Raw genomic sequence first — 21,612 nt, 5'->3', positions numbered from 1 at the left:
GGACACTTACCAATTGAGCCACTCAGGTGCCCCTGTTTTTTAAAAACTTTTTAAACATTTATTTATTTTTGAGACAGAGAGCATTTTTTAAAATTTAATGTTTATTTAAGGGTTTTTTTCCCTTTTTAACATTTATGTTCACTTTCCTTTCATTTCCACTGCATGGCAAGGTTTCAACACTGGATGATCCCTTAGTACTCATTTCTCATTTTTCCCGCAGCTACACCTAGACTCCTGGGGTAGGCAGAGATAACTACACCACTGGGCTGGCTGGTGCAACCATAAGGTCATGAATGATATCACATAAACATACAAGCCCTCAATGTTATTCAGTAATCTGCATGTCATTGCAATCTGACTTCACTCTAAAATTTCTTTTAATGTTTATTTTGAGAGAGAGAACGGATACAAGCAGGGGAGGGAAGAGAGAGAGAATCCCAAACAGCACCTCACCATTAGCACAGAGCCTGAAGTGGGGCTCAATCTCACAAACTGTGAGATCATGACCTGAGCCGATACCAAGAGTCAGACACTTAACTGACAGAGCCACCCAGGCCACTGATTTTAACACATCTTGCAAGAGCATTTGACAGCTGACAACCTCCCTATCCCTTCCTTTCATATTGAAAGCATCCACTTCTGGTTTTACTCCTCCATTTCTGGCCTAACTTTCTCATCTTGTCACCTTTAATGGTCCGTTTGCCTTTGCCCATCTGTTAAATGTTCCTCCATTTTATTCTGAGCCATCTTCTCTTCTCACTACCTTACTCTGGATATCTCACCTATTCTTATGACTTGAATTACCACCTGATGACTGCTGATTCCCAAATGCTAGCCAGCTCTCTCCTGGCACTTTTACATCCCTCTTCCAAATGAACACCTAGCAGGTACCTGAAACCCAACACTTTGAATGGCAGCACCAGCTCAAATAGTTGTTCAAGCAAGAAACCAGAGGCTCAGTTCAGATTCCTCTCTGTCACCAACCCTCAACACTCCCCCCCGCTGCCCGCCCCGGTTCTACCTGCTCAAGTTCTCCCATCTGCCTACTACTTCCATTGTCCCTAGTCCTCAGTGCCCACATCCTGTGCCCTGAACTTGAGTTCCTGCAACATCCTGCTCTCCTCAGTTCCACTCAAATGGACCCTATTATGCCTTATCACCACCTCAGCAACAAGCTCTGGGAATACAAAAATAAATATGACTCAAGAAGACTACAACCTAATGCACAAAGCCATTACAATCCAGTTTAGAGAGTACAGATGAAGAAATTAATTCTGCTTTGGAAAGGGTGGAGTAGGGCACAGCAAGGCTATTTGGAAGAATGAATACGACTCTGCCAGTCAGATGAGTATTTGGCAGAGAGAAAAGCATGTGGGAAGACACAGTACAGTATGTTGAATGGTTCACAGCCTAGCCTCCAAACATGTCTTCTGGCCGACGGCCTACCTCAGAGCCTCCATCTCCTAGTGGAGGTACCGACTGGCTCAGAGCAATGGAAGCTGTGTCCCATTGGGCACGCTCAGTGTTTGCTCATTGAAACAGGTAAAGAGGATGTATCTTTATGTCTGGATCCACAGCAGATGCCCTCTGGGAGAAGCCAAGGGTCTACCATCCCAGTTCATCTTTTTCCAGCACCAGCCTTCTTTGCCCATAGCCATCCCAGGACATGCTGATCTGGGCCTACTGCAAGGCAAAAACAAAAAAGAGACCCTTCTGCCAAGGGACAGCCCAAACTCCCACCCTACTATGGCATCAACCAGTTGTTATTTATGAAGAGATCCAGGTTCCTCACCATCCCCCTCCAAGGACAGATCAGAATCTTACCAATAATCTCTAAAGACTCTATGAAGTAAAGCCTATTGAAAGCCCTATCCTGAGCTCTCCCAGAGTCTTTCTCCGTCAACAAATCCATTCTTTTCAACCTCCAACCCTACCTAGGGAAGGTCTTCAGAAAATAGTAAGGCTTACTTACTATGTAAGGTAACTGTCATACCTACAGTTTATTGAGTACCTCCTATGTACCCAGCTCTGGCTGTAGACTTCCTCAGCAGATGGAAAATCAGAAAAGAGTAGAGATGCCAGGACAGAAAGTCCACGTGGCTCCTGAAAGATGGAAAGAGGAACCAAACCCAGAGATGCCTTGGATTCCAAACCACCTAGTTCCTATGACATTTAGAGGATCCCTAATTCCCAAACACTCTTGTCACAATAAACTCCTTATTTATTAGCTAGCCCAAGTGACTTTATGATTCTTGGAACCAAGAAGCCTTTATTAGAGCAAGGCTGAACCAGGGGGTTATCACACTTTGTTCTTTGGATGGAGGAAGGGATGGACTCATTCCTGGGTCAGAGAGAGCCTGGCTGGATACAGTCTTCAGAGTTCTGAGCCTGGAGCTCGAGACTTGCCTCCCCTTTCAAGGGGGCCCCAGAGGTCACCTGCGCTTGTAGAGACATGGCTGAAGCTTCAGGCCTGTGAGTTGAGCCTTGGGCCCTACCCGAGGAGGCCCGGTCTTTTCAAAGTCAAACAGGAAGAAGTGGCTGTTGGTAAGGTCCTAGGGGCAGAAAAGACCTAGTGAGCTCTGAATCCTCACCCAAGCTCCTCAAAATACCTCTGTCCATGTCCCACCCTCACTCAGAAAGCTTCCAGGGCTCTCCCATGTGTCATGCCTTCAAGGAGCAAATGCCTTCAAGGCACTGTGTCTGTGCCTGTAGCCTCCTTCCTGAATGCTATTACTGTAAAAAAGGACCACATGAGACAAAAACAGTGAGATTTCTTGGGCTCCTCACCTTGGAAATGACTTTGAAGCCTAGTTTGGTCACAGCCCCCAGAAAAGTCCGAACATCTTCAAAACGGCTACTGACTTCAGCCACTTTCAAGAGACCCCTGAGAAGGGTAAAAATTTCTATGTAAATGCGCAGACATAGGCATGTGCACATATACATGCATCCGTGTCCTGAGAGCTCCTACCCTGGCTTCAGCACTCGATTTGCCTCCTCTAGGAAATCCCTGATGTTGGTTCCCATCAGTGAAAGGCAAAACACAGCCACATCCACAGACTCATCCTCCAGAGGCACCTGTGGAGAGTGGGAGAACTATATAAAGTACACAACGTGGGAAGGAGAAATCTAGCACTGAGTGCTAGGGCCTGACACCAGGATGGGCAAGCAGGGCAGAGAGGGAGTATTAGAGATTAGCACACAGAGGCTGGGTCTAGAACACAGGTCAGATACAGAGAGGAAGAGGGGGTTTACCTGGGCCATGTCACACACAGTGACCCTGGGGTCCAGAGAGGCCAAGTCAAAGCAGTGGACAGGGTTCCGAATACTTGAAGCCAGGCGGCAGTCCCCGCAGCCGAAGTCAGCTACCACCAGGGACGCAGGCCTGGGAGTGGAGGGGAGGGATCACTCACTGATCTAGTCTGAGCCATGACTGACCCACACTGCTCAGAGTGCCCAACCCCCATTCACCGCTGGCGAAGATCCCTGGCGATGCGGTCCACTGGCTGCAGTGGCCACTTCTTAACTTGGCTCTGGAAGCCACGATGGTAGAGGAGAAAGGCCTCGGGGTCTTCCCGGAAGAGACGTTGTGCAGCACTGCTAGGCCCTGAGTATAGCTGTTCGTTGAGGTAACGAAATCGGGCACCATCCAGCCGTTGTGCCATGCGGGCTCGCAGAGCCCTGGCCCGATCCTCATGGCTGTGCAGACTGGGGTCAGGAGGCACCTCTGTCACCTCTGTGGGGGCTGTGCCTGGAGCCTGGTCTGGTGGCTGAGGTGGCCGAAACTTGTTCTTATGTCTACGTTTGTTCTTTTGCCGGTTCCGCCACTGTTTGCGACTCAAGGTATGGGGGGGGTCGGCAGAAGTGGTCCCAGCACTTGGCTTGGATAGGTCATTTGTAGCACTACTCTTCCAAGCTTTGGGACCTGAAGGGAGGGAGATGGGGAAACATATTTGGGGTAAGATCCCCTGAATTCATAAGTTTGGCAATCATCCTGGCCATACCCCTATCCTTGAGAAAGGGACTGTGGCCTGCACGAAAGTACTTCTTATCGCCTAATCCCAAACCTAATGGTGGCAGGTAACTTCTGTCATGTATTAGGATCAGTTGATCCCCCTCCTGTCCCACACACATGTACACATCCATTAGTACCTGTTTGGTCATCATTGTCCAGGTGCTGGGCAGGGTTGGGGTGGACCTGTTTCTGGCATTTCCTCTTCCTTTTCTCTTTTTCAGCAGAGACACTGGCATTGAAAATCCCTTCGAGGCACTTTTTCTTCCTTTCTACTTCGTTTTCTTCAGAGTCACTGCTAGGTGAGCCCTGTTTTTGACATTTCTTCTTCCTCTTCTTTCCTACTTCATTAGAAACACTGGAAAATGAGGCCTTTTTGGGGCGTTTCTTCTTCCTTTCCACTACCTCCTCCTCAGAGTCACTGTCAGGCAGGCTAGGGGGCTGCTGGGGAAGAGATGCTGCCTCCAGGGCCCGTAATGTGGCCAAGAGCTGATGGTGCTTGGAGCCCTGGGGGAAAACAAGGGAAGAGAGCAGGGGTGAGGTGAATAGAGGGGCAATGGAGAATAAGAATGGAGAGCTGGAGAGGCATGTCAACTTCACTAGCTTGTCATGAAGCCTGCCAGACTGAAAACTTTCAAGTCACCATCTCAAGCTCTGGGAGGCTGGAGAGCAGAAACCATCTACCTCACTTTCTTCAAATTGCAGATGAGAAAATGGAGCTCCCCCAGGAATGTGTAAGACCACAAGCAACAGGACCAAGGCCAGAGAACAGGAGTCCCAAACCTCAATCTCAGGCTTTTGCCTCCAGCTGGTATCTGTCTATTTAAGCTAGGGAGGTTTCTGAAAACGAGTGACAGGATCACACGTGTGCATTTAAGATAAGTCTAGCTGTAGTGTAGAGAACAAGCCTAAAGGCGCAAGCTGCCAATGGAGGGAGACCAGTGGCATGGATTAAAGCAATGGGATGAGGAGATGAACAGGAGGAAATAAAGTAGTCCAATTCCATTTTGGAGGCTGAGTGAAAGGTAGGAAGAGCCTGAGGAAGTACAACAGCCTTCACAAGTGCAAAGGTTTAAAGGAGGTCTATTGTCTGAGAGGCCTTCTGGACTGAAGTCCTACTGGGAGGTCCTAGGCCAGGCACTTAACCTGGAGGTTTTCAATATCCACTCTGCACCACTTCTTTAGAATAGTAGTGCCGATAATCCTTTATTGTCATTCACTCTTGCTCTCCGCAATCCAATCTCCACACTGCAACCAATGACCTTCTCAAAATGCACATCTTAGGAAATCACTAGCCAGCTAAAGCCATTTCATTGGCCTCTACCCTTAAAATACGCAAACTTTCTCTACCTCTCCAACTTCAAAGGCATACCCTCTCATTCTCTATGCTCCACGAATCATTGTGTGTGTGACCCTAGTGTGTGTGACCCTAACGACAGGACATGCTTTCTTGCATCAGGTCCTTTGCTCGTGCTTTTCCTGTTCAAGAAACCCTCTTCACTTCAGTAGCTTCCATAACTTTATACTCAGTCGGATCTTCAGTTGGTCCAGGCGCCCCCCAACACACACACACACACACACACACACACACACACACACGGAATGTACCAGCGCTCGGATCCACCAGGGTAAGCTTCTCCGTCTGGAACAGGTCCCGGTGTCCTTGAGAGGCCACTCACCTTGATTTGTGAGGCTGAGACAAGCCGAGGCCGTGCGGCCACAAGCCCGAGGCCCGTGGCTACTGGGGCCTCCTCGGCCCACTCCGGCTCTTCGAACATGCGGGTCTGGCGCGCGAAGTCGCGGGATCCAAACACCTCTCCACGTGCAGCGCTGGTCTACAGTAAACCTACCGCGCGGAACCTCCGGAACTGAGCCGGAAACTAAAGAGTGAAAGTCTCGGTGGCTAGAGCGCCCGACGCGGTGCCGAAAACCATCGAGTTTAGGCACGGCTGGCTAGAAGGGCAAGGGAGGCGGGAGGGAGAGATGGGGCCCCGCGCTGGCCAGAGAGGGCCAGGGGCGGGGCCGGTCGGCGGGCGCGGCAGGACGGGAGTTCCCCGGAGAAGGCTCCTCCAGCCCGAGTCCCGGTGAGTGCGGGAGCACCCTTGCCCCTTCCCAAGGCTCGACCCCTGCCAACCCGTCAGCCTTCACTCCGCCCGAATACCGAGTAGGAAACGAGGGCCACTCCCGGGAAGGACCCCCGATCCCTCTCACAGGGTATAGGGCGCCTGAAGTCCCCCTCCCCCCAGCTCTATCCGCGGGTAGGGTCCCAGTGCTTGCTCGCTGTCACCCCTTCAGGGGACTCTACTCCCTAATTTCACCCTTCCTCGCCCGGACCCGCCCGTCCTTCGCGCCCAGGGTGCACAGTCGGGGATCATCCCGTCTTCCCCAACTCCTTCCCAGACCTCCACTAGCTGGGGAGGTAGCCGGGGACCCTCCACCCCCTACACAAACACTCATCTCCGGTGGGGGACAAAGCTCGGGGTTCACTCCCCTTCCCTGGATCCCTCCAGAATCCCCAGGCTTCCCCAATCTAGGGGACTCAGCGCCGGGACGCTGCTATGGACGACATTTTCACTCAGTGCCGGGAGGGCAACGCGGTGGCCGTTCGCCTGTGGCTGGACAACACGGAGAACGACCTCAACCAGGGGTGAGCTGAGGTGGCTGGTGGGTGAGAAGGGCAAAGACCTGCTCCTCTTCGCGATGTGGAGTGCTCACGCTGGCTGGGGGCAGCTGACTTTCCTACCCAGTGTGAAGAGTGCAAAGCACAGCCTGTTGGGGCAGAGGGTCTCCACAGAGAAAACTGTGCTGCCTCTTGACTGCTCATCAACAACAGTTTCACAGTCAGAGGCTGCAGAGAGCTTTCCAGTTTCAGTGAGCTGCATGGGCATAAGCTAGGAGGCAAGACAGAGAGTGGTGTGTCTCAGTATTGTCTACGGGTCCATATGGCTGCAGGATAGAAGACTTCTGTGAGCTTCTGTGGGCTGAAGGATTGGGTACAAGTGGTGAACCACAGAGATAAGACTGGAAAGGTCTGCTGCAAGGGTCAGCCAGATCATGCAAGGATGTTTAGGCTATAAGGCCATTATTCTAAGATCAAGGGTTTAAACCTTGCTGTGATATGATGAGATTGTTCATTTAAGTGTCATTTTGGATAACTTTTGAAGAGCAGGTGGCCCTGTGGAGGGGGAATTGCTTAGTCCATCCCAGCAGTGGTGATGCCTTAGAATAGAATGGGGGCAGATGAGAAAGTAAAAAGTGATCAGATTCTTGAAATCTTTAGGATAAAGAATTGGTGAGACCTGGTGTGGGGAGAGAGAAAGGTCAAAGATGATGACCAGGGCTCTGGCTTGAACACTTGGGTAGATAGATGATGGTTGCTTTTGCAGTTGGACAAGACTGAAGGATGATGAGGGCCGCTCTGACACGTTAAAGTGACTGTACAGCAAAGTGGAAATGTTGAGTAGATTGTTGGCTATGCAGATTGGGATTTCAGGGCAGAGATCTGACTTGGAGGCACAGATTTGGGAGATATTAATGTATAGATGATACCTGAAGACATTGGTTATGAAGGAGAAGGTATTAAGAGCCTACAAGACTGAAAAGGACCCACTGGAGGTTGTATGTGAAACAGGAAAATATGTTAGTAAAGTTCAGACAAGTGAATGTTTCAGTGAAGGGGGTGTGGTCAGCAGTAGTATAGGCTGTTGAGAGGTCAATGAACTTGAGCACTTTGAAGTAACTATTGAATTTACAATTAATAATACATTAGATGATCTTTGGGAAGGCTGTTTTAGAAGGAAACGGAGGAAGAAACCAGACACCACCTGGTTCCTCCATTTAAAGTACTATGAACACCTCCTGTGCTGGGCGCTAGAGGCCCAGAATCAGACATAATGCCAGCCCTCAAGGCAGCAGCCTGGTGGCAGGTTGAATGGGAGGTGAGGAAATAGAGAAAGTGAATGTAAACAATGTTGGCTGAGAAAGGCAAGAAAAGCAGTAGTGGTGTTGAGGATTCAGGGTGGTGGGTTTTAGGGATTTTTTATTTTAAAATTTTATTCCCTCAGGTTTGGAGAGTTTACTTTTCAGGTTTGACAGGTAGGGATCACCTATCATCTTCTTCCAGGCTTCATTGGTTCTCTATGCCATTCCTCCATAATTCCCAAAAGTCACTTTTTCCATTTTTCATAATCTTTCATAATTTCTATAATTCTTTCATAATTCTTCAAAGAATGCTCTGATAAAGAGCAAGCACCCTTATTATTTTGTTGGTAGGGTTATAAAGGCTTAGGTGAAGTTGTCCAGTGGGACTTGCATCTTGTAAAAACTCTTTGGTGCCAAAAGGGGAAGGGCTGGTATTAGTGAAACTGGAAGGCTTTAGTGCTGGTTTGAGGAGATAGGCGTTGGGGGCCCAAGCAGGTTAAATGCTGGATATGAGGTGGGGTGAATTTCCTGCAGGCTTCTTTGGGATTACAGCCCATAGCCCTGCAATGACAGGCAGACTGACAGTGAGCAGAACCCTCTTGCCCATACTTTTGCCCTCAGGCTCTGGCCTTCTCCTTGCCACAGACTGCAGGAGGCTGATAAACCAGGGCACAAATTAAAGAGCAGGGAGGCAAAACTGATTAAGTAGAGGATAGCAGTTCCTTCAGAGAAGAGGAGGAGGGGGAAATCTACCTCCCAGGAAATCTTTTGGCTATCTCTAAGTGAGCCGATGAGGGCAGCTGTGGAGGGAAGTCATTAAGTTAAAGGCCACGCCCCTCACTCTCATCCCCTGGGGGAGGGGGCCATCTGGGTGGCCTGCAGTGGCCAGACCCCTGATCTACTTCAGGACGTGCTTAGAGCCCCCACAAGGGAAGTGACCAAAGCACTAAGGCATCCGGAGGCTGCGGTCCCAGACCACGGACCGCCCCCTGCCCCGCCCCTTGGATCTTCACCGGAGCCCTTGCTGGGGACTGGAGGGAATTTCCTTTTATGGCCCCAGGCTGTCAGGCAGGCCCAGCTCCCACCAAGTGTTTTTTTTTTTTCCTTTTTGTACAGTTCTTTGACTTTAGAAAATACATATCCTTTAGGGGAAAAAAGTCTGGTATAGTTTTCTTTCCAAAGAAGCCATTCTCACTTTCCTCTCATTCTCATGTGCTGGGCCCAGGATTGTTTGAATAGAGGAATCCTGTTTTACCAAACCAAATTCTGGTTGATAGCTGCCTCATCAGTAATGACTTATCAAAAGAACTTCTTTTACCTTATAAACCGTTCCAAAACATTATTTTCATTGCAGTCCATTTTTAGATCTTAAGTTTCAGTACCAGAAGCTTGCTCCCTTTCCCATGAGTTGTGGCCTTCCTTCTCCAAGACACCCTTCCTTTGCATTAACATGCACTAAACACCTGTTGTCAATCTATTCTCTCAAGAAGTTCAGTCTTGCAGACAACACAGCCCATTCAATTTTTACAATCCAGTGCCACAAATGGTATACTAGGGGGATATATGAGATGCAGTGGAAACAGAAAGGACCAACAGATGTTGCAAAAGGAATACAGAGGAAACCAAATGAAGAATGCTACTATTTAATGAGAGAAAGGCTGGTGGGAGATGATGAAGATGGTGAATCATATGCTTTTGTTGGGATTTCAGGTGGTTGGTTGGTTGGGTTTGAAGCTCAGGGGAAGGTCTTGGTTGGATAGCTCTGGAAGTTGCTGGCATGAATGAGAATCAGAGTCCTGGAGAGGTAGGGTTTCCCAGGGAGATTATGCAGAATAACTATCAGTTTTTCCTGTCCAAAGCCTTTGCCCCCGTCCCACCTCCAGATCAATAACCACTGTTATTGTCCTTAAAGGGACGATCATGGCTTCTCCCCCTTGCACTGGGCCTGCCGAGAGGGCCGTTCTGCTGTGGTTGAGATGCTGATCATGCGAGGGGCACGAATTAATGTGATGAACCGTGGGGATGACACCCCCCTGCACCTGGCGGCTAGTCATGGACACCGTGATATTGTGCAGAAGGTATGTATGAATGTTCCCTCTAACCTACATCCTGTACATGCCAGGAAGTCAGTCACAAGCACTCTAACGTGTACTCTTCTCCCTCCTTGCATGCCTCAACTTCCTTCTCTCATTTGACTGTCTTCTGCCTCTTCTACTTGTCTATGGGGACCAGCTGCTGCAGTATAAAGCTGACATCAATGCAGTGAATGAGCATGGGAATGTGCCCCTGCACTATGCCTGTTTTTGGGGCCAAGATCAGGTCGCAGAGGTGAGTACTCAGGCCCCAAGCCCTGGGATGAATGGGAAGCAAAGTCTGAGCCCGAACGGGAGATTCTGGAACCTTCAACCCATCCTGTGAGTACTGCCGAACGTATGACACTCAGAATTGATACTACACCTGTACTCATGATTGGGTGTAACTGCCAGAGAGGTAGCAGGGCCCCTCATCACAACCACCTTTTCATTCCAGGACCTGGTGGCCAATGGGGCTCTTGTCAGTATTTGTAACAAGTATGGAGAGATGCCTGTGGACAAAGCCAAGGCACCCCTGAGAGAGCTCCTCCGAGGTCTGTCCCCTAACCCCAGTTTGCACCTCTTGTCTTGTCCCCCCACCTATCTCCTCACTCCATACTACAACTAAGGCCAAAATTGTTTTTCTTCCCCAGAACGGGCAGAGAAGATGGGTCAGAATCTTAACCGTATTCCATACAAGGACACGTTCTGGAAGGGGACCACCCGCACTCGGCCCCGTGAGTCAGCTGTAAGGGGAGGGGTGGTTGAGGGAATAACCCTGAGCTCCTGGGGCTAGGTTAGAGAGAAGCTTGGGTACCTGACCTGCCCACACCTTCAGGAAACGGGACTCTGAACAAACACTCCGGCATTGACTTCAAACAGCTCAACTTCCTGGCGAAACTCAACGAGAATCACTCTGGAGAGGTGACCCTGCTCTTCTTGCTCCTCCCTCCCCAACCCTTATAATTACCTGCTCTTCACCTGTTTTAAGTTTTTCCTCTGGTTAGTGGACAAGAAAGTGGCAGCCTTAGTTAAAGCCTCCTAAACCTTACTTGTCTCCCAGCTATGGAAGGGCCGTTGGCAGGGCAACGACATCGTCATGAAGGTGCTCAAGGTTCGAGACTGGAGTACAAGGAAGAGCAGGGACTTCAATGAGGAGTGTCCCCGGCTCAGGTGCGGCCAGGCCTAAACGGGAAGCTGCTGGTTCCGAAGAACCCTGACTAGCACCCAAACGGAGATCTTTTATGCTGATCTCAGCTAGGGATACTCTCCTTCTTCCAGGATTTTCTCGCATCCGAATGTGCTCCCAGTGCTAGGTGCCTGTCAGTCTCCACCTGCTCCACACCCCACCCTCATCACACACTGGATGCCATATGGATCCCTGTACAATGTATTACATGAAGGCACCAGTGAGTAGGGGATGTCAAATCTCAAGGGATGGGGGCAGGGTGTGTGAACCTTTCCAAACTAACTCTTGCCTCCTTAGATTTTGTTGTGGACCAGAGCCAGGCTGTGAAGTTTGCATTGGACATGGCAAGGGGCATGGCCTTCCTACACACTCTAGAGCCCCTCATCCCACGACATGCACTCAACAGCCGGAGTGTAATGGTGAGGTCACACTTCACTCCTGGCTCAGGCTCCCAGAGCCCTTTCCCTGTCTAGAATAGGACTTACCTCCTTCCACATATCTATCTTCTCTTCCTCAGATTGATGAGGACATGACTGCCCGAATCAGCATGGCCGACGTCAAGTTCTCCTTCCAATGCCCTGGGCGCATGTATGCGCCTGCCTGGGTGGCCCCTGAAGGTGAGTAAGGGCATCATGTTGGGAGGTAGAGAAGGGGCCAGCTCAGTGGTAATGGAAGGGGGCAGAGACAGGACAGGCAGCTGGAACAGATAAGTCCTGTTCCTCCAGCTCTGCAGAAGAAGCCTGAAGATACAAACAGACGCTCAGCAGACATGTGGAGTTTTGCAGTGCTTCTGTGGGAACTGGTGACACGGGAGGTACCCTTTGCTGACCTCTCCAACATGGAGATTGGAATGAAGGTAAGAGCACAACTGTATGCACTGGTGCCGGAGGAATGGTGGTGGTAGTGACAATTACTATAGCAGGGCTGGGCTCTTCCCATTTTTGTTCGAATATACAGTAATCCTGTCCTGAAGACTAGAGGCTTCTCCCCACAGGACATTCAAGTCCTGAGACCCATTTTGTTTTTCCCTGTATTTGCAGGTGGCACTGGAAGGCCTTCGGCCTACTATCCCACCAGGCATTTCCCCTCATGTGTGTAAGCTCATGAAGATCTGCATGAATGAAGACCCTGCTAAGCGGCCCAAGTTTGACATGATTGTGCCCATCCTGGAGAAGATGCAGGACAAGTAGAGATGGAAAGTCCTTGCCTAAACTCCAGAGGTGTCAGGACACGGTTAGGGGAGTGTGTCTCCCCAAAGCAGCAGGCCTCTGGTTGCCTCCCCTGCCTCCAGTCATGGTACTACCCCAGCCATGGGGCCCATCCCTCTGCCCCCATCCCTACCACTGCAGCCCCCAAAGGGGCTAGGCTCAGAGCTTTGTCACTTGCCACACGGTATCTCCCGGCATGGGAGGGACCAGCCCTGCCTGTCACAATAAAGTTTATTATGAAAACAGGCTGGTGTGGGGACAAGGGGACAGACAAGTACATTTAGGTTGGGTGGCTCAGGTGAAGTAGTGCGGCTTCTTCACATTGATGCCATACTCGCTGAGGGCAGGGGTCAAGTCCTCCATGGTTAGAGTGTACTTGCGGTCCTGAGGGAAGAGGGAAGAGCACCAGCTGAGCAAAGGAATCCCAGATTTCAAACCCAGGTGGGTGACCCTGAGTAGGTCTTTTACCTCCCCTAGGGCTTAGTTTCCCCAAAGGAGTTTCAGGATAAATTAAGCCTCCGATGCCGTGGGAGGTAATTACTGATTCAATGAGCCTCCCCTCACACCTTGCTCTTGCTTCGGGAGCTGCCAGAAGCCGTGCCCTTCATTTTGCAGTGCTGTAGGGCATCGTTGGCAATATCTGAGATGAATTTCTGGGCAGCTAGGGAGATGAGCCGAATTCTAGAGAGAAAAAACTGGTGTGAGAAAGAGATGGGGCAATAAACTCCACACAAGCACCCAAGGCTCTAACCTGCCCAGACTGTACTCACATGCGTGGGTCCGAGGCCTCAAAGCCAGCGCGGTTCAGGTAGTAACCAGTCACTGCGTCTGGGATCTGAGAGATCAATGAGACGACGGTCAGCGTTCGCCCTGTGCAGTACAGGGCTGAGAGGGTGAGGGAAATGGGTGGGCAGGCCTGGCTTTCAGGAAGCTCACAGTTTGGGTGGGCAGAGGGGATAAATCAAAGAGCTAGCAGGGAAGCAAGTACAAAAGGAAGCTGGAAATCAGGTGGCGTAGCGGAAAGTTGGCCTGACAGCGGGCCAATAGCCTTGTTCAAGCAGGAAGCCCACCGTAGGCGTGTAATCCTCCAGCTGCATCAGGAAGTCCACTAGAGGCGTGCTGGACACCACCGGCTTCACGTCTCCGTTGGCCGCGCTCGGCAGCACGTAAACCCCGTTAGACATGGCCCCCTCCGGGGGTGCCGCGCCGCCCGCCGACACCGGAGCTGGAGGAGAACCAGCAAACTGAGACACGGAGGTGGGAGGCGCGGGGCCCCAGCTAGGTCAACCTCAAACCCTCTGCCCTCACCCACTATTGGGCCCAGCCCTAGGCGCTGCCCTCACCCGTCCCAGTCCTCACCCGCCCCGCGCCGCTCGGCCGGCTCCCCGGCCCGCGCCGCCACGGGTCCTGTGCCCCCTGCCGCAGCTCCAGCCCCAGGTCCCCCTGCCGTCCCCGCGGGGCTGGCCTTGTTCTCCGCAGCGGTGCCCGCCGGCAGCGCTGCGGGGGCCGAAACCGCGGGCGCCGGGCCCGGGGCCGAGGCGGCGGAGCCCGGCGCCGCCTCGGGGTCCGCGCCGGAGCCGCTGCAGCTCATCGGGCCGGTGGGAGAGGCGGCGAACAGAGCCGCTTCCGCTTCCGCTCACGTTACGCACACACCAGGGGTGACGTCACACGCCTCGCGCCTGGCCCCTCCCACGCCATGTTTGGTGTCTCGAGGGCCCGCGGCATACTAGTTGTCAGTCGGCCAGCGAGATGGCGCAGACAGGCCGCTTCTCATCCGGCTTTACTCGTAGGGACAGAAACTGTGAATGTCGAGTACGCTCTTCTGCAGGTCTGGGACCACTCTTGCAACCTGGAGCTTAAAGACCGCTTTGGGACACCCCTCGACAATGGATTGCCTGCCAGTCTGCATCCTTTCTAGTTCCCTTACTCAGCCCTTTACCGGTTGGAAAGCAAGCCCCACTCCCCTCCAGCTACCCAGAGAAGTGAGGGCCACAGGAGAGCGCATAGTGCTGCTGTAGATGGGGAGGGAACTATTTCAGCTTGAGTAAACCGCATATGCAAAATCACAGCGAGTGAGGGTGGGGTTTTCAACGCAACATTTATTTAATTCCAAATTGCCAAAACTGAGCTAGGGCCTGGAAATACAAAGTTAAGTAAGACCAGGTTCTACTCTTGGAAAGAGAGGCAAACAGGTAAACAAGGATTTTCAATACTATGTTGGAGTTAACAGTACTAGAGGTAGACATAGTATGCGGTGCAAGGGAGGAAGGGCACTAACATCTGCTGCCTACTTCTTTGTGTCAGGCACTCTATCAACTTTATTCCACTTAATTATTCCCTGATTATTGTGAGAGGCAGATAGTGATATCCCCACTTAACAGACTAGAGAAAAGATTCAGGGAGATGAACTTACTTGCCCAAAGCTCTCTTGTAGTCTACATCAGAACCAAGAATCAAACAGATTTGGTTTCAAAAAAGCTAAAATTTTTCTGCTATACCCAAATCAACTAACTTCAGGGAGCCAAAAGGTTCGCAGGAGGAGATGACTTCTGAGCTGAGTCTTAAAAGAATCCTGGAAACCAATCAGTTAAAGGGAGTCTGGGTTCATGTTAAGGGTACAGAATATCTTGAGCAAAAGTGAAAGTGGAGCGGGGGGCGGGGGCAGGGAGAGCAAGGAGGGTAAACAATTTGTTACTCAAGAACAAATAGCAAGGAAAGGATCAGGTTTGTGAGTCATAGGAAAAAGCCCTAATTTAATCAGTGACCTTTGAAGGGTCTTAAGTAAATAACCTGATGGGATTTGCATTTTATTCTGGGAAAATGGTTCTGTGGACCATGGATGGGCAGGAAGTAAGGGCACTTTTTGCAAGGGTCTCCGAACAATTCGGAGGGAGAGAGAATATGGCTCTAAGCTAATGTAATAGCAGTGGAGATGGAGAGAAGTAGATGAGTTCTGGATATAGTTAGGAAATATAACTGGCAGGACTTGTGGCTTACTAAAGATATATTTAAGAGGTAAAGTCAGTAGGAGTTATTGATTGACAGTGGTCATGGGGAGGAGGAGGTGAAAGAGATGGAAGTCTAGGATAACACTTAGGTTTCTGGCCTGGTTGGAAGAAGCATAGTATTATTTACCAAGAAGGAACACAAGAGAACAGTCTGGAATTGGGAAAAGAGGGAGATAAAGTATTGAGTATTACACAACTTGCATTTGAGGTATCAATCACTGTCGGATATAAAGTCTGATTTTGTCAGATGGTGACAGCTGTGGATACCAGGTGATTGATTTGTTCCAGGGAACATTGGGTAGAGTGAGAAAAGCTATGACAGAGAGCCCATAAAGCAAAGGCTGGGAAGTGTGCACTGGATGAAGCAGCAGGACACCCATTGTTTGTCACCGCCAGGGGAAGAAAGAGTGTAAAAGTGAGAGCCTAGGTCTCATTGCAATGAACTGAGAGAACATAAAGTGAAAGTATACACAGAAAGCACAGACAACTGTTTGAAAACGCTTGGTTGAAAAGAGAAAGAAGAAATAGGAGGGGGGTTTGGATGGGGTAGGTTATAACAGTACTGGTTATAACATCTGTAACAATATTGGTAATAGCATCTTAATCAGAACATGAGGCAGGAGTAGGGAGACCTGAGCATGATGGAACAGGGTAAGGTTGGGAGTCAAGTCAAGCTCAGAGCATTTCAGGGTTAGAGAGATAAATTGTTTGCAGCAGTCAACGGTTGATGGTTCAGCAGGGCTTCCAACAGTGCAGAATAAGGGACCGAGCCACCAGCTGTGGGGTGGAAGACAGGTCAAGGGTTGATTAATGTCTTCAGGAGAGCTGGGAAGTTGGGTGTTCCCCAGCCTGTCACAGGATCCCAGCCAGGGCCAGAGCAGAAACCCTGACCCTGCACCTCTTCATTCAGACAGGATTCATGGCAGCCATGGGTTACCTAGGGAGAAGGTGGGCATCAGATCTTGGCCTGCTCATAGCATTACTAAAAGAATAAGCCCCCTTACCTTGTATTCACATTTCAGAACCCCATCAGAACAGCCCTCAGGTTCATCTTTGCACTCCCCATATTCCTGAAAATGTCCACACCCTTCCCTTCCATACTTACATCAAAGAGTCCCGCTCCACGCTGCTTATAGAGCCTTGGGTTGAGAAAGCCAAGAGGGGCGCGGCCGCTGAGGATTCTATGTTCGTTTATCAGGGATAGTAGCCCACCAAACACTGGAGTAGAGGCCTGCAAGAGTCAGGGTGGGAGTAGAGGTTAGGGGTTCAGAGGGATTGGACTGGAAGGAATGTCTGAAAGGATCAGAGGTCTCTGCAGAGTCAGGGGTTCTGGGTGCAAGGTCTTTGTAGAGGGTGAGAATGGTTCCTGAGTGGTGGTTTGGAGCCAGGCTGATTCTTACCGAGGTGCCAGACACCCAAGGAATGGGCACGCTGTTGCTGACCACCCAGTAGCCATCAGAGAGTGCAGCCACATCTGGGTAGGCACGGCCACTGGCATTGAAGTAACTGGATGGTGGTAAATGAGGACTGGAACTCAGGAACTGGGCTACAGCTTCCTCCTGAAAGGTGTTGTTGAGAAAGTATTGTCTGCTGAACTGAGGCTCCCTCCCATTCATCCATCCACACAAATATGCATACACACCTGGTATGAAGGCTGCGGGAACACATTGCTGAAGCCACCACCACTGATATAGTCAACGATCTCATTTGTGACTCTGAATGGATTCTGGAAGGATGTGCCTCCCACTGTGGTGACATAGGGACTGAGAGCAAAAGATAGCACTCAGTTTTTAGGGGTTCCCAAAATGTGTGGGATGGGTAAGTATGGGCTGGGTCTTGCTAGAGGTGCTGGACTCTGGGGGTAAACATGTACATGGGGAAGACTAAGAGGTTTTGCACCCTCAAGTCATGGCCTGAGGTGATGGTGCACACTGTTCTCTACAGCACATTCACCAAATCTTCTACTAAAATGCTTGGGAACTGAGGAAGAGGAATACTGGGAGCTGTGTTCTGCTCAGGAGCCATGGTGGGACCTAGACCTATAGGAAGAACTGAGGGCTGAGCTGCAGGAGCACTGGTGGGACCAAGGCAAAGGTTCCAGATCATGAAGTCATAGATAGAAGATTGGTGGTCACAAGTAAGGGTGGGCTGGGGTGCTTACCTAGAGGCCGGGAAGCTGGGACGGAACTGGTGTCTTCCCGAGACAGACCAACACCCAGCCCCACTGTCACCTGGGACAAAGACCAAATTTAGCACTCAGATTAATTGGTTAGAGCTTGGTATGTGGGTTCAGATGTCAGAGAAGAAATTAAAGAGGTAGTTATTACTGCAAGAGTTCTGAGTTTAGAGGTCAGATCAATGGTCCCTGTTGAGTTCAGATTATAAATCAGAGATTACAAGAGTCCCTGTGAGGTCAAAACTCCTGGGCTGAGGTAGGGTCTACGTTTAGAGCGGGAGGTCACCTGACGCAAAGAGCACAGTGAGACCCCGAGCGGCCGCCTTCATGAACTCGGTGTTGACCCGCTGGATGTAGGCGCTGCTGAGAGAGTCCTCATCATCTCCATAGCTCACAGTGTGCACATGTGGCAGGGCTGACTCATTACTGAGCAGCAGGAGCCACTCCAGGAAGGGCTCCTGTGACTCGTGGCGGCCTGGATTTGGGAGGCGGGGGAGAGCACAAGGGCAGTCATTTAGGAGGGTGTCAGGATCTCCCTCTCCTTCATGGGATTCCCTTGAGGGAGTAGTGATCAACACTCTCCACCCTCCACCTCCCCACCAACCAGTCCCCTTGGCAGTACCAGGGCTACTGTAGACCCAGGTAGAGATGTTGGCTCCGGCACTCATCAGGTACTCCACGTCTAGACTGGCCTCGATCCCAGCCCGGCCCCGGCCCTGTTGTCCAACCACACGGGCTACTGACGCTTGGTGTGCAAAGTTCCCACCAAAGAGGCGCATGAACTCAGCCAGGTCTGAGTCATGGAAATACTGCTCCAGAAACTACAAAAGGAGTCAGAACAGATATCATGGGTCAGAGGATGTGGCCCCAAAGTCAGGGGACACTGTTCCAGATCACAGGATAGGGGGTGAGAACCCAGGGGTGGAGTCAGAGAGCAAGTGCCACGCTGGGGAGGCACCTTGGGCAGGGTGTGAGGCCCCTGGAACTCTCTGCACAGCTCACCTGGGCACAGGCTTGGCTGTTGTTGGTTGTGCCAGAGCCCACGTCTTGTGCTGTCAAGTTGTATCGCTGACGGATCACGGATGGGGTCACCCCAAAGTGCAGGCCAACAGTCCCTGATGCCTGTGGCTCAGGACGTTGCCTCAGGGATGACGTGGGAGGAAAGCGGTGCAGCCCCCCAACTGTGGGGAGGAGTCAGCCTTGAGGAGGAGATCTTTTAGACTCCAACCCTCACATTAACACTGACCCCAGCTCAAGCCCCCCATAGCACCTAAACTTTTCCAGCCCCTGACTCTACCTACTTCAACCCCAACCAGACCCACTGGGTGTTACCAAAGTCCACATGCGGGGCCAAGGCCTTCGGGAGCTGGTATGGACGTGGGGACCTTATAACATGGATCTCTCCAGGTCCTCCCACATAGCGATGAAACTCAGCCCCAGAGAGCAGCAGTTCTGCCTGTCTGGAGGTCAGAGATCAGAGAGCAGAGGTCAGAAAGCATGGACCAGAGCAGAGGAGGCTGTCTGAGCATCACTGTTCGTTGTTGTCTCCCCATGTGTTAGCTCTCACCCAAATACCCGCCCCCCCCCACAGGTCTCAGTTCTCTCCCATTGGGGTGACGTGTCTCCCTGATAGGATGGTTGGTACCCTCTGTGGGGCAATCATTCCCTCACCGGACACTCAGCCAGCAAGTCAGAAAGTCCTGTGTGATCACTGAGTGGCAGTTCCGGGCTCCAGCTGCCAAGAGCCATTTTTGGACTGTGCGGAAGGTCAGTGGGGATGGCCGGACCAGTTCAGCCACATCCTCTAGGGTCAGGTATTTTCCTGCAGAGATTCAGTACAGGATCTTGCCTTCATTCATTGCTTTTCCAAGTTGCCCTTTTTGGACTTCGATCAGGAGACATTGGGGCTTCCCAGGGAAACTGGAACAGGGCCTTGAGGGACAGGTGAGAACTTTCTAGCAAAAAGGCAGGCTGTGCAGGTGCAAGCTATATATGGGGGCCAGGAGAAGAAAAGGCTATGGAGACTCAGAATGCCATGGTCAGAAATATGGATTTACCCTAAAGGTCAGAAGTTTGCAAATGCTGCATCAGAGCATGTACTGCCATGATCATAACCAACAAATGAGGTTAAGAAATTGAAATTTTCCATTTTAAGTTTATTTCCAGTAAAACTTCTCAAAGTTTTCAGAACCAATTATAAGATGACACCTAATTTAGTTCCAGTCTTCATAGTTGTTGACTTTAAGCTTAACGTGATGGTGAGTCACTATTTTCCTGCATGGCACCAGGCACATAGCTCCGGGGTAAATCTGAGACTACCCCCCTCACAAACACCACTCCTCCCCCCGGTCCCCACCATGAAGGGCTTCATGCAGGGGAGGGATACCATCCACCATGACCACTGGAGCAGAACACTGTTTTAGAGCAGAGTAGGGAGCACGGTGGGGAGTTGGGTGGAGGGGAAGAGACGGCAGACAGCTCAGGGGACAGCAGACAGCTCAGGGGACGGGGCAGCAGTCTGCATGCAAGAATTAACAAATGAATTGGCAGTAACAAGCAATGGTAAGAAGTGGATGAGGCTCTTTCAGAGCTGAACTGACAGCCTTCGAGTCTGACTGGAGGAAGAAATGGGCATGGATGTGAGGGTGGGTAAGGAATTTGAGTTGATGGGTACCTATCTGTACTGCATTCTACTTCCCCATCTGTCTGGTAGCCCCTAAGTAGTAGAGTTAGAATCTGAATCCAGATTTGATCACACAGACTGTGCTCTTAATTTCAGGTTTCTAGCCTGACGAACACAAGTGGAAAGTTTTTGGGGAAAGAATTTGAGTGAGTTTTGGACAGTTTAGTTCCAGTTCACTTTTTTTAATTTGGAAACTTTTCAACGAGAGCCACTGCTATTCAGTTGCCCTATATCACCACCTCCCCAGGCACACAGAGCATGACCCTGACATTATGTGCACCATCCCATGCTCAGCCCAGCCCTGGGTCCCTCCATTGCATCCCACATCCCAGCCCCAGTCCCAATAGGCACCGTAATGAGGAGAGCTGGGATCCGATACAGCCTGTACCAGCTCGGATAATCTTTCCACGTTCTGCTGTCTCAGGGCAAAAGTGAGACTCAGCTCTTCCTCAGAGTCTACACGGCCCAGGGACACCCAGCCCGGGGGCAACCTGCAGGGTCAAGAGTCAGGAACATGGTTTTTGTTAGTGTGGGGATGGAAGATTCAGGACTAGAGGCTGAAACTTGGGGTAGGATCCTAGAGGTAGGTATGGCTCATAGGAAGTGAATGATCAGGGATTGAGCCGGGCAACTGGGGATAATACTTTGCAGTGGATACCAGGAGCTGGTAAGGGGTTCAGGGAGGCTGGGACGAAGACAGTGGGCGCAAAACAGGGCATCGGGAAGGGGACGGTCTATGCTAAGTCAACTCACGTCCGCTGTTGGTCAGGCTCCGGGCTGTGACTGCATTTACCAGTGACGAAGAGGACAAGGAGCCCTAGGAGGCTGCAGAGGTGGCAGGTGGGTTTGAGTAGGAGCTGGACTGCCACTGTGTTCCCACCCTCCAACACATACTCCCTCCAACATGATCCCCTCCTCCCAGGGGCCCCTAATTCTCACCAGGCTCGGAGTCTCATTCTGCCTTTCTGGAGATCCGCTGTCATGTGACAGATCACATGAGCTCTAATAGTCCATCACCAGGCATCTGCCTAGAAACTAGTGACTGTGCTGGCTCCTCCCTTAAAGGGGTGGTCCTGAATGCTGGGGAATGGGTGGAGCTGCCACCAGGATCCTTCCTCCCTGGCCCAATGAGCACTGCGTAAGTCCAGGGCTCTCTGCTACTGTCAGAGTCCAGTCAGCACTCATCATAGGGTAGAGGGCAGTGCTGAAGAGAGGGCCTCGGGGGGGGGGGGGGGGGGGGGGGGGGGGGGGGGGGGGGGGGGGGGGGGGGGGGGGGGCACGGACCCACAGACAAGGGTTCCTGCTTAGCTATATGGTATCAGGAAAGCCACCCAATCTCTTGGAGC

General features: G+C 51.1%; 4 protein-coding genes across 6 annotated transcripts; 1 reads left to right on the top strand and 3 right to left on the bottom strand.

Moving 5' to 3' along the window:
• Positions 1-512: 512 nt before the first annotated feature.
• RRP8 (ribosomal RNA processing 8) lies at positions 513-5,939 on the bottom strand. The gene is made up of 7 exons (XM_039218877.1): positions 5,689-5,939; positions 4,150-4,516; positions 3,469-3,922; positions 3,253-3,382; positions 2,969-3,075; positions 2,788-2,884; positions 513-2,552 (listed from the first exon to the last, which is right to left on the bottom strand). The coding sequence occupies exons 1-7, from the start codon at positions 5,785-5,787 to the stop codon at positions 2,433-2,435; spliced, it is 1,374 nt and encodes a 457-aa protein (XP_039074808.1). The 5' UTR covers positions 5,788-5,939; the 3' UTR covers positions 513-2,432.
• A 58-nt stretch (positions 5,940-5,997) lies between these two features.
• ILK (integrin linked kinase) lies at positions 5,998-12,644 on the top strand. 3 transcript variants are annotated; one of them, XM_039218835.1, is made up of 13 exons: positions 5,998-6,093; positions 6,520-6,656; positions 9,843-10,008; positions 10,163-10,258; positions 10,460-10,556; positions 10,656-10,739; positions 10,841-10,926; positions 11,066-11,175; positions 11,284-11,411; positions 11,489-11,610; positions 11,709-11,808; positions 11,917-12,047; positions 12,232-12,644. In XM_039218835.1, the coding sequence occupies exons 2-13, from the start codon at positions 6,568-6,570 to the stop codon at positions 12,379-12,381; spliced, it is 1,359 nt and encodes a 452-aa protein (XP_039074766.1). In that variant the 5' UTR covers positions 5,998-6,093; positions 6,520-6,567; the 3' UTR covers positions 12,382-12,644. The 3 variants fall into 3 exon arrangements, with proteins under 3 accessions (XP_039074766.1, XP_039074767.1, XP_039074768.1); XM_039218836.1 differs by having other exon boundaries at positions 6,085-6,173; XM_039218837.1 differs by lacking the exon at positions 5,998-6,093 and adding an exon at positions 6,162-6,223.
• Positions 12,613-14,018, bottom strand: TAF10 (TATA-box binding protein associated factor 10). The gene is made up of 5 exons (XM_039218838.1): positions 13,759-14,018; positions 13,470-13,624; positions 13,170-13,234; positions 12,966-13,080; positions 12,613-12,783 (listed from the first exon to the last, which is right to left on the bottom strand). Exons 1-5 carry the CDS (start codon positions 13,988-13,990, stop codon positions 12,694-12,696), a joined length of 657 nt encoding a protein of 218 aa, XP_039074769.1. The 5' UTR covers positions 13,991-14,018; the 3' UTR covers positions 12,613-12,693.
• A 460-nt stretch (positions 14,019-14,478) lies between these two features.
• TPP1 (tripeptidyl peptidase 1) lies at positions 14,479-21,295 on the bottom strand. Its single transcript, XM_039218840.1, has 13 exons — positions 21,206-21,295; positions 21,020-21,091; positions 20,618-20,757; positions 19,255-19,405; positions 18,916-19,043; positions 18,586-18,764; positions 18,206-18,404; positions 17,870-18,058; positions 17,569-17,638; positions 17,050-17,170; positions 16,808-16,966; positions 16,513-16,638; positions 14,479-16,344 (listed from the first exon to the last, which is right to left on the bottom strand). Exons 1-13 carry the CDS (start codon positions 21,247-21,249, stop codon positions 16,204-16,206), a joined length of 1,719 nt encoding a protein of 572 aa, XP_039074771.1. The 5' UTR covers positions 21,250-21,295; the 3' UTR covers positions 14,479-16,203.
• Positions 21,296-21,612: the final 317 nt, after the last annotated feature.

The sequence above is a fragment of the Hyaena hyaena genome, unplaced genomic scaffold (genome assembly GCF_003009895.1).
Source record: "Hyaena hyaena isolate Hyena2069 unplaced genomic scaffold, ASM300989v1 scaffold_779, whole genome shotgun sequence".
Taxonomy (NCBI): Eukaryota; Metazoa; Chordata; class Mammalia; order Carnivora; family Hyaenidae; genus Hyaena; species Hyaena hyaena.
This window is presented reverse-complemented; position numbering and strand designations above follow the sequence as displayed.